This window comes from Oryza sativa, chromosome 9, assembly GCF_034140825.1.
Source record: "Oryza sativa Japonica Group chromosome 9, ASM3414082v1".
NCBI classification, from domain to species: domain Eukaryota; kingdom Viridiplantae; phylum Streptophyta; class Magnoliopsida; order Poales; family Poaceae; genus Oryza; species Oryza sativa.
Genome location: NC_089043.1, coordinates 10,487,224 through 10,499,120, shown reverse-complemented (window position 1 = coordinate 10,499,120; position 11,897 = coordinate 10,487,224). Strand labels below are relative to the sequence as shown.

At 44.5% G+C, this 11,897-nt stretch overlaps 1 protein-coding gene across 1 annotated transcript; it reads left to right on the top strand.

Moving 5' to 3' along the window:
* The first annotated feature begins 3,663 nt into the window (after positions 1–3,663).
* LOC136351674 (uncharacterized) lies at positions 3,664–8,820 on the top strand. The gene is made up of 3 exons (XM_066303939.1): positions 3,664–4,089; positions 7,920–8,109; positions 8,369–8,820. Exons 1-3 carry the CDS (start codon positions 3,664–3,666, stop codon positions 8,818–8,820), a joined length of 1,068 nt encoding a protein of 355 aa, XP_066160036.1.
* Positions 8,821–11,897: the final 3,077 nt, after the last annotated feature.

Below are 11,897 nucleotides of genomic sequence, written 5' to 3'. Positions count from 1 at the left end.
TCAACCTTAAATTGTTAAAATAGGATTGAGTGCTTCATGCGGGTTTGCTCCTTCTATTTTGCTCAACATATGTAATGCAGTACACTTTTGTGGACTTGCAGTTATATAGCTTTAGCCATGAATCCTTGATGTCAATTTGAGCACTCCCTGTGTCATCTAAACCATTAGAGGCACACCCTTGCACCTACAGTTTTGGATGCTACTCTTGTGTAGATGTTAAGTTGCTCATATATTAAAGGTTCTCAGTGGTTGATTTTTTTTTCCTTCACGGTTCAGTAACTGCAGCTGCTCTTAACTTTTGTATTACAGGGATTGAGAATAAATGCTCCAAGTGTAATCTACCAGAGAATGATATCCATCTGTTCTTTCAATGTCAATTTGCCAAACTAACCTGGTTTTTTTCAGGTCTTAATTTTGACTATGGATCAATCAGTTCCTTTTCAGCTATTCAAGACATTTTTTGTCTCACCTTTTGGCAGTAACTCATGTAGATCATAATCTTCAGAAAATTTCAACGTCTTGTCCTACAATGGAGATGCTATTCTCCAATCTCTTTGGAGATGTTACCTTAAACCATGTACTTTGCTTCTAGCTTAATAAAGTTGGTAAGTTCTAAAAAAAAGATGGTTTAGTCTGAGGACAAAACAGTCAACTTCATACTATCCACATTATATTCAAGAGATAATAATATCCTGACCATAGTATTATCATTACATTTCCAAGCAGCTCCTATCTATCAAGGCTGGGCTACAAAAGAACACATTACCAAAACGATCAGATCACAACTGGCCATGGGATGTCCTTGATACTTACAAACTACAAGGTCACCATCCCTTCATACTTACAAACTACAAGTTCACCAGCATACTGATCGTACTACAAAAGAACCACATTACCAAAGGACCATATCACAAACAACTACTCTACGTGATGTCCTTCAGACTACAGAGTCACAAACAACTTAGCAACAGCACTTACAAAAAGGGTTACCATCACAACAAGACCAATTAACTTGATCTTGGCTAGGTCATCACCAATTGACTTGATCTTATCTAGGTCATTGACATGATTGATCCTTGCATCGGCTAACTTGCGGCTCCAGAGGTCATCCTCGCGCATCTTCCTCGCGTACAAAGACATCCAACTTTTGTTCACATCATCGAGCGACTTCTGAAGCACAATGTTTCTCTCACTAAGATATAAAATTGTTTTTGCGGCCAGCTCATCCCATTCAGGATCCACCCATTTAACAAAATGGCACTTAACCCACTGCATAAAACACATGCTGATAAAATCAGTTTTCACACAATATTAAGATATCTAGGTAGATGACTTAAATAAAGTACAAATGGATCAACATTTTGGCATAAGTAAAGATTATTTCACCTGTTTTGTTCAAATAATAGATAAATTAAGGACATTACTGAAAGCTTCCTCTGTAATATGCATTAATTGACTTTTGCCTCAATATGACAAGCTATGGAAAATAAAGGCACATGCATCGAATGGCACAGTACTACGTTTTTGGGGCAGCCTAGAAACCGTCTCCCTGTGTTAACTCCTGAACTCGCAACTCGACGGGCTGGCCTTCTTTGACACAAGCATCTTAAATCTGTATCATGATAATCGGGGTCATGTTTGTACTCTGGCAACTGGTCGACTTCATACTCCTGCACTCAATATGGACGAAATTCCATTGCTTAGCCACCCAAATACACACAAATCAATCTATTTCAACCAAAACGTACTCAGGTTTACCCTAATTAAACAACCCCCAAATAAATCCCTAACCCTAACTTACCCTTGCATCCTGCATCTTCTTAATCATAGAATCGATTGGCACATTGTCTGTACACGAAACGGACAAGGACATGCTTGATGCACACGAGATTATTGGCGATTCAACATTCACCCCTCGATTCGACCAATTCGAGTTGCTCGATTCCACTGCTACTGCAACCTGCTTGAGGTACCAATTCACCGGGAATCACTAAAGTTGGCATTAGAGATGGATCAAGGGTGGTAAACTGGATCACCTGATGGCTGCTGAGTAGTGCTCCCATCGTGCAAGCTTGTGTAGTCCCCTCGGCGGCGGTGATGGAGATGGTGGCAGCCGCGGCGAAGACGGCGGCGACGGCGATGGTGGCAGACACGGCGACGACGGTGGCGATTGCGATGGTGGCGGACGCGGCAGCCGCGGCGACGAGGCACCCAGCCTTCTGTGTTGCGCTAGTTTTCTCTCGAGCGGAGGAGGCCGGCTCTAGTTTTATACACGTCGTGTCTCGGCTGCTTCGTATGATTCTTCCGTGAACTGAGTCTACCAGCTGCTGCTCACGTGGATTGGGCTGAAGACGACGTGGCGGCCCAAATCAGTGCAGTCTGGTCCAAAGTGCAATGGAAGGTCATATTACCTGGTGTTATGTGAAAATATGGGCCTAGGCCTGGTCCATAGTGAAACTTTGGCTATTAAAACTAGCCCAAAGTGAAATTTACTCTAAAAAATGCTATGTAATTTATATAAATATTTGAGCTCTTATTAGCTTACCCCTATGCATCAAGATTTTCTGGCTCCAGCTCTCTTTGTTTGTCTGGTTCCTTTCAAATGTCAAATCCAGAAAATCTTGTAATCTGAAATCTTCAAAGGTCAAATCTGGAACATTATGAAACAATACCGCCTGAACATTCAGTGTAACACAGCGTCCCTCGATTTTGGCTGTGGTTGCCGATGTTTGATCGGAAGGCGTCGTTTCTGCTAGGAACGAGTCCACAACGTGTCAACGTTCGATCCCTACAAATTAACTAGCGAAGCGAATCCGGGTTCCACGCGTCTGGACCCATGCCGTCAGATGGCTCGGCCGTCCACGCGTCGCGCGTATCTGAATCAGGTGTGCACGACGTCGGATTTGTAGCTGGTCTGCACAGAATCCGCTCCCCCCGCACCCCCCCGGCCCCACCCCACCCCTGCCCCGGCCCCATTTGGCAGTCACCACTCAGGTACCCACTCACCCAGTCAACAGCTAGTCATCTTCCTTGTCTTTTTTTTTTCCAATGTATCACGTGACTACGTACTATACGAGATTACGTAGTTTTTTTTTTCGAGGGATAAGAGCAGAAGCTCTACCAATTTTATTAAAAAAAGGAGATAGAAAAGTTTACAGCACACAGTTTATATGAGTACGTACCCCTCCGTTCTAAAAAAAAAGCCCAATCTTAACTATGAATCTGAGTTTGATTTTTTTGGGACAGACTAATAGTCACTTATATATATAGCACGTACTATACGTGCACTGACGATCGACGGCAAGCTTAAGGCCAATATGGCAATGGCGATGGCATCAGAAGGCAAGGCGAACATAATTTCCGACCAGTACGCCGCCGTGTCGTCGTCGTCCTTGTGTTGCTCGTTGTTGAAGGCCTCACGCACCGGCGATTGCCAGGAGCTCAACCGTCTTCTGCTCAGGGACTGCCAGCACCAGCCACCGCCAAGGCTGCCCACGCGGCCTGCAGATCATACCCAGCGACGGCGACGAGCACATACTATCGCCATTGACACGGCTCACATACCAGGGGGACACCGCCCTCCACATGGTGGCTGCCTCCGGCTCCGACGACGCAGAAAACTTCCTCAAGAGCGCGGATATCATATGCCGCAGCGGCAGGGCCATGGAGCTCCTCGTCACGCCCAACTGCAACGGCGACACGCCGCTGCACTCCGCCGCCACGGCCGGGAACCTGGCCGTGGTGAGGAAGCTCATCCACCTGAGAAAATGTACCGCCGATGGATCAGCGGCGGCGGCGACGGCGGCGATGCTGAGAAGAGAAAACAAGACCGGGGAGACGGCGTTGCCCGGGGCGATCCGCTTCGGCAGCGTCGACATGATGAGAGAGCTCTTGGAGGACGATCCTGAGCTGGTCTGCGTCCCTCGCAGCGGCACCGGCACGTCGCCGTTGTACCTCGCCGTGCTGCTAGGGCACACAAAGATTGTAGAGGAGATACACACAAAGTTATTGCTAAAGCTCCCAATCGCATATCCTTCTGTGGCCCGGATGGCCAAACTGCCATGCATGCTGCTGTTCTCCGCGGAAAAGGTACGCCACTTTTCTGATCTTTTCTGATTATTAACATTCAGATTTTGCCTATGTCTCCATTACCATGTTTTTCAAACTACTAGATGTTAGTACGATAGCTTTCTATAGAGAAATTGCTTTAAAATATCAAATATATTCATTTGTCATATTTGTAATAATTAAAACTTAATTAATCATGTGGTAATGGATTTCTCGTTTTACATGCAACAACTTAATCATCATCTTTTTAGTATTTTTCTGAGCCAAACTTTTTTTTCTTGAAACAAGCATATAAAAAATGTACCAATATCTACAATTATAAATAATCTTACTATCAAAACATATTTCATATAGTGGATTAAATAAAAGTAATTTGATGTATTTTCTACAAACTCGGTTAAAACTAAGGCTGAATTTGAAGGAGTACTTGGGCTGAAATTTTTTCCTTACGCATGTTTACCAAACTGTTGAACGGTGCGTTTCGTGTAAAATTTTTCTACATAGAAGTGCTTTTAAAAGAATTCATATTAATCTATTTCTCAATAAATCATGTGCTAGTGGCTCATCTCGTTTTGCATGTCGCTAAGTTGTTGAGCTCAAATGATCCTTCAAAACTCAGCGTAAAGAAATTTAATTTTGGACAAAAGTAAAATAACTTACTAGTACGTACAATATGAAACGGGGAAGTACCATATAAATGCATATAATGGGAAAGATATTGTTCTTCAAAAAATATAAGAATTGTATAAGGCACTAAACCAAAAAAAAAAAAACCCCACATACATCTTCCTTACCAATTTTTGGCATAACCAAACTTTGCCAAATTTAGCATTACAAAAATTGATTAGTTTTAGCACCAAAGGGAATACACCCGAAAACTTCATTAAGGGTGTGTTTAGTTCACGCCAAAATTAGAAGTTTGATTGAAATTGGAACGATGTGACGGAAAAGTTGAAAGTTTGTGCGTGTAGGAAAGTTTTTGATGTCACGGAAAAGTTGGAAGTTTGAAGAAAAAGTTGGGAACTAAATAAGGCCATGGTTTAGAAACCAAGGGTGTGTGTTTAGTTCACGCCAAAATTAGAAGTTTGGTTGAACTTGGAACGATGTGACAGAAAACTTGAAAGTTTGTGTGTGTAGGAAAGTTTTGATGTGATGGAAAAGTTGGAAGTTTGAAAAAAAAAGTTTAGAACTAAACTCGGCCTAAGTAGGTGCCTTGGCAGCTTCGATTCCAACAGTGTTACTTAAAAAAAAGAATCTGCCGCCGACTTTTGAAAATTATAGCTCACGCTAAAATTGGAAGTTTGATTGAAATTGGAACGATGTGACGGAAAAGTTGAAAAAAAAAGCTTACAAAAATGGTATAACACCTTTCTGTCGGGCACCTTTTCATGTGCATCATAATAATTCCAAAGAATTATTGAATCGCGTTAAAAAGGATTTTAACAGCATCGGGCCGCATCATTGTGAGCACATATTGCCAAAGCAAAAAGCGCCTAAGTCCCTAGGGATCACAACGGGCCACGCTGAAAACATAATTGGGCTGAAGTACTGTACAGGCCCAGGCCCATTAGTACTCCCGATACCCTAAAAACACCAAAGTCCAAACGTCGTTTCGTCTTCCCCGCCGAGACTCTCGCCATTCCCCACTCCGTGCTATAGTACAGAACCGCGCCGACGAAACTAGGGTTCATCAATCTGCTCCAACCCACCCTCAAAAACTTCACGAAATTTCTCCCCGCGTCCACCACTCCGATTTCCCATTCCTCTCCAGCCATATCTCGGACCAAATTAAACCATCCAGTTCACATTCATGGCGGAAGAAAGAGAAAGCTTCGAGAGTCAGTGGGCACCCTCCGATGTGACAGAAGATAATCTGAAGGAGATGGTGGCGCACGGCGTTCTCCTAGCGAAGGAGATTATTGGGTGGCGACCGGCGTTCGGCGAAGCATTCCCGACCCCCGACACACACGAAATCGTGGTATTTGCTCATTTCTTCTATGGCGGATTTTCTCTTCCAACCTCAAGATTCTTCCGGGGGATTCTGAACTTCTACGGGATTAGCTTGCATCACTTGAATCCAAACTCCATAGTGCATATTGCTAATTTTATCCATGCTTGCGAAGCTTTTCTAGGCATTAGGCCTCATTTCGCCTAGTTCCGCCACATCTTCTTCCTCAAGCCCCAGCCAAACAAAAGCAAACCGTGCGTTGTTGGGGGAGCTGGTTTCCAACTTAGAGGAACCTTAAGCCAAAAATATTTCTCCATGCCCTTCAAAACCTCAAACAAAGGCTGGCATGCAAACTGGTTCTATGTTCAGAATCCTGAACCCGCACTCCCCGAGTACTGCTGTCTTCCTCCGGTTTACCAGGACACATGGAACTCATTGCCTATGGGAGATGAAGCTGCTCAGGCAGTGGAATTAATGGAACGCATGCTAAAACTGAAGGAACAAGGTTTGCAGGGAGAACAGATCACTCGGCACTTCATCAAAAGTCGATTAGCTCCAATCAAAGAGAGATCCCGCACAGCTTTTGAGTTTGATGGCAAGCATGATCCAAATCGGGAAGATCCAGATTCTCTTGACTTTAAGGTCATGAAAGAAAGAATGTACAAGATCTTCTCAAACGCTATTGTTGTCAGCTATTCACATCTGCTGCCCGTTGTGCCATTCAATGCATTCAACCCTCCTCCACCGGTATGCACTCAAACATTTCAACCTTCCTCAAAAGTATGCTTTTACCCTCTGTTAAGCTAATTGAAAGTTCGAAATATCATGCCCAGGAATTTGCTTTGATGAAATCGGATCCTCCAATTGCTCAACGCCAATCACCTCGCCAGCAGACTGGTCAGGCGAGTGGAGGACCAAAAATTCGATCTGACGCTCGACCAAGTGCTTCCGATTTAGTCGGCCAGTCAGATGCTCGCAAGAGGAAGCTGGTTCTAAGCGACGAGGAAGGCGATGATACCGGAAGGCTCGGAGACAAAGGAGCGACCGGAAAACCCCCGAAGCCAACTAATCCGAAGAAGAAAACCTCCAGTCGTCCTTTGCCAAAAATCAGAAAGTCTTCCAGGTACAAATCATTTGGCCATCTTCCTTGTCTTGCAGCATACCCACTGTTGAAATAATACTAACAGCATAACTCAAACTCGTAGGAAGCCGTCTGACATAGATCCTTCTGAAAAAGACCCCGAGCCGGCTAACATAGAGGCAAACCCTTCAAAAGAAACCGGGCCAACTGCAGAGGATCGTCCGAGTGACAAACAACCGGCAACCGACAATGTGGAACCCAGCAACGAGCCCCCGACTGGGAACCAGTCGGCCGAAGCTGAAGTCGGTGCTAACCAGGAGCCCCCGACTGGAAACCAGTCGGATGCAGGGCCAAGCCAAAAGATTCCCGAGGTTGAAGCTCAAACGAACAGTCCTCTCGGGAAGGATGCTGACAGTGAATCAGAAACCAGATCTCCTGTGAAGACACCAAAGTCCACTCGTCCCCGACCGGGAATCATCACAGGTAGACACGCTATCTGAAATCATTTTGATCCAACAGACTTTATTTGGCTGCTTCATCTTCATTCATGGATACACTAGGGCCAATAATTGATGATGAAGAAGAAATCCTCCGGATACAAGCAGCTGAGGATTCATGCCCTCCGATTCTGGTCAAGTGGTGGGATGACAACATGCAGCCTCAAGGGATCGTGATAAATAAACAAAAAGAGGACGAAGAGTTATGCCTACTGAAGAAGGCACTTGGTCAGGCAACCCGCATCGTAAATGTAAGCCCTCTGGTACCTGATCTCAACCATCTTGTTTGCCATTTAATTCATGCGCTAATTAAACTGTCTTGCAGAGGATTCATCTTAGGAACGAAGCCAAAACGGTAACCTTAGAGAGGTTAGTCCCTCATCTCGGAACCCTCGAAGCCACCAGGAATCAACTGCACGAAGCGAAAGAACTTGCCAGGAAGAATGAACATGATCTGAGGGATCGGATCGCTGAGCTTCAGGAATCAAATTTTGAACTGAGTGGCTCATCAAAAGGTACGCACAAACTCTGCTCAACTGACTCATACTGTTATCTTTGCAATCTTGATTAACCGTAATCAATGTAGTGCAAGCTGCCAAGATATCTCAGTTGGAGAAGCAGATTCAAATTCTGGAAAATGACAAGGCAGAACTGGCAAGACAAAGAGACATGGCTTTAAAGGACTTTAAAGGAAGTTGAAGGTATCAACAATCAATACCTCAAAAGCTATTATCCTCCATATGCTGACTTATTAATGTGAATCTGTTGATGCAGATCGCAAGATCAAATCTCAAGCTCAATTCGACGTCCTGGTTGGCAAGATCAAAAAACTTGAAGGAGCCCGGGATGAGGTTGCTAACGCTGCTGCCCCAATTGTTCAAGCGATGTTCTTCAATAACAACGGCCCGAGTGCACTTGATGCTTCTGAAATTTTCGACAAGATGAGAGTTGCTCCGGATACATATTTCAAGAGCATCAAAGAAGTTGGAAGTATGGGAGCAAGTCTGGCGTTGGCGATGACCAAATCTCTTTATCCGAGGGTTGACGTTGATGCCATTGATGGCTTTGCAGACGGGACGAGCGAAGGAGCTGCTCTTGACCTCATCAGCGATGCACAAAAATCTGCTGATAAGATAGCAGTTGATGTAGTTGAGAGATTTCAGGACACCGATCTTCGACCGACTGGTCCTGATAATTCTGATGATGAAAAGACTGATACTGATTAATGTACCAATGATTTTGATGATTAATGATGATGGAGGCACAATTTGTATAATACTGATGAATTTATGCTGTGCTTGATATCTTAACTTAGTTCCTGATTTCTTAAAAGTTTTTGTCAAACCTTGTTGAGCCTAAAACCCGCAAAAGTTGTTAAAAAACTTTCAGTCCTCATTGACTAAGCCAAGAAATCAAACAGGGCAATGATACATCAAGTAAGCAAATTGAATTGATAAAAATCACACTCTATTATTATTATAGTAGCCCCTTGACTGAAAACTTCAAGGAAAAACTTGAAGTTAGCAGTCAAAGAGGAAAGATACAAACGAAATGCCTAAGCGTAAAATCGACGAAGGTGTTCAATATTCCAAGAATTGTTGATGAGAGTACCGTCTTCGCGCTTGAGTCGATAAGAACCCGGCCGAGTGACTTCAGCAATTATGAACGGTCCTTCCTATAAGGGAGATAATTTATGCCGATCCTGTGTTGTTTGAATTTTCCTCAGAACCAGGTCACCGACTAAAAAGGCTCGCGATCGAACATTCCGATTATGATAACGGCGCAACCCTTGAAAATATCGAGTCGACTGAATTAAAGCTGCTTCTCGGGCTTCTTCTAGTCGATTGATGTCGTCTACTCGGCCCTCTTCATAGCTCTCCTCGTTGAAGTTCCGAAATCATAGTGATTCAAATTCCACTTCACTCGGCAACATTGCTTCTGCGCCGTAAACCAAAAAGAACGGCGACTGGCCAGTAGCCCGACTAGGAGTAGTGTGTAAAGACCAAAGTACGGACGGCAGCTGATCTACCCACTTACCAGCATAGGGACGTAGTCGGTCAAAAACTCGTGCTTTGATCCCTTGAAGTATCATGCCGTTAGCGCGCTCGACTTGTCCGTTACTCATAGGGTGTGCCACGGAGGCGTAACAAATTTTAATGCCGAAGTCTTCACAAAAGTCTTTAAATGCTCCGCCAGTGAATTGAGTGCCATTATCAGTGATGATCCGATTAGGTACCCCAAACCGATGCACAATGTTGATGAAAAAATCTCTAGCTTTATCTGCTGTGATCGTGATGACCGGTTTAGTCTCAATCCACTTGGAGAATTTGTCGATAGCCACAAAGAGATGCGTGTAACCGCCGACTGCCCTTTTAAACGGGCCGACCATGTCAAGCCCCCAGACCGCAAACGGCCAGGACAACGGGATGGTTTGCAACTCTTGGGCTGGCAAATGAGTTTGTCTAGCAAAAAATTGACAACCTTCGCATGTCCGCACAATCTTGTCCGCATCGGACACAGCTGTAGGCCAGAAAAAACCTTGCCGGTAAGCTTTGCCGACAATGATCCGTGCAGCAGCATAATTACCACAAATACCAGAATGTATATCCTTCAACAATTGTCTCCCTTCCTCCAAAGATACACAGCGTTGCAGTTTTCCTGACGGACTTTTCTTGTACAGTTCAGCTTCATGAATAATGTAAAGTCTGCTGCGCCTGGAAATCCGCTCGGCTTCATTTTTGTCTTGAGGGAGTTCTTATTTGGTCAAAAATTTTATGAGTGGTTTTCTCCGGTCGGCTTCAATCATGCTTACGCCTTGAGTATCCATGGCTTCAATTGCTTCTTTTCGGGGCACGGTTGGTTCATAAAGATGCTCAACGAACACATCAGAAGGGGCTGCTTCCCGTTTTGAACCAAAATTGGCCAGTCTATCGGCTGCCTCATTGTTATGTCAAAGGACATGGGTGAGCTCAAGTCCATCGAATTTATCTTCCAGCTTGCGTACCTCTTGTCGGTAAGCGGTCATATTATCATCTAGACATGACCACTCTTTCATGACTTGATTAACAACCAACTGAGAGTCTCCATGGACGATTAGTCGGTGAATGCCTAAAGAGATTGCAATCCTTAATCCATGGAGTAGCGCCTCGTATTCCGCCACGTTATGGGATGCAGAAAAATGTATCCACAATATGTAGCTCAATCTTTCTCTAGTCGGGGAAATCAAGACGACCCTAGCTCCAGTGCCTGTGAGCCTCTTCGACCCATCAAAATGCATAGTCCAATATTCCATCTTTTCCTCTGGCATGTCTTCTTGGCACTCGGTCCACTCAGCAAGGAAATCAGCTAAAGCTTGTGACTTGATCGAAGTTCGTGGCTTGAACGATATGTCCAAAGACATCAACTCTAAGGCCTACTTCGCAATCCGTCCATTTGCTTCGCGATTGTGAAGTATATCTCTGAGTGGAAACGATGTGACCACCGTGACCGAGTTACTTTGAAAGTAGTGAGATAATTTCCTGACGGTAATTAAGACACCATATAATAACTTTTGAACCTGAGGATATCTTGTCTTGGAGTCGGCTAAAACTTCGCTAACGAAATAAATTGGACGTTGGACTTTTTGAATATGGCCTTCCTCTTCACGCTCGACAACCAGGACTGTACTCACAACCTAGGAGGTTGCCGACACATATAACAGTAGCGACTCTTGTGGATGTGGCGAGGCCAAAACTGGTGGAGTGGTGAGAAGTTTCTTGAAGTCTTCAAAGGCTTTCTGTGCTTCGGGTCCCCACTGGAAATTGTCAGTCTTCTTCAGCAACTTGAAGAAGGGCATCCCCCGCTCGCCGAGTCGTGAGACGAACCGGCTGAGCGCCGCCATGCAACCAGTCAGCTTTTGGACGTCTTTTTGGGAGCTTGGCGGTTTCATGTTGAGGATGGCGTTGATTTTCTCCGGGTTGGGTTGTATGCCTCTTTGAGATACCATAAATCCTAGCAACTTCCCTGACGGTACTCCGAAGATGCACTTTTCCGGGTTTAGTTTCATCTTGAAAGCACGAATGCTTATAAAAGTTTCTTCTAAATCCGCAATCAGGTCATCCTTCTGCTTGGTCTTGACGACTACATCATCAACATAAGCTTCGACATTGCGACCGATCTGAGTTGAAAAACATCTTTGAATCATGCGTTGATAGGTTGCTCCTGCGTTCTTCAATCCAAAGGGCATGGTGATGTAGCAGTAGGCCCCAAAGGGCGTAATAAACGAGGTCTTCAAGTAGTCGGATTCTTTTAGTCGGATCTGATG

Excerpts from the sequence above, each read along its gene's own strand:
- LOC136351674 (XM_066303939.1), top strand. The coding sequence starts at position 3,664 with ATGGAGCTCCTCGTCACGCCCAACTGCAACGGCGACACGCCGCTGCAC. Across the intron at positions 4,090-7,919 it reads TGCTGTTCTCCGCGGAAAAG|AGGATTCATCTTAGGAACGA; the intron begins GTACGCCACTTT and ends ACTGTCTTGCAG. Across the intron at positions 8,110-8,368 it reads ACTGAGTGGCTCATCAAAAG|ATCGCAAGATCAAATCTCAA; the intron begins GTACGCACAAAC and ends CTGTTGATGCAG.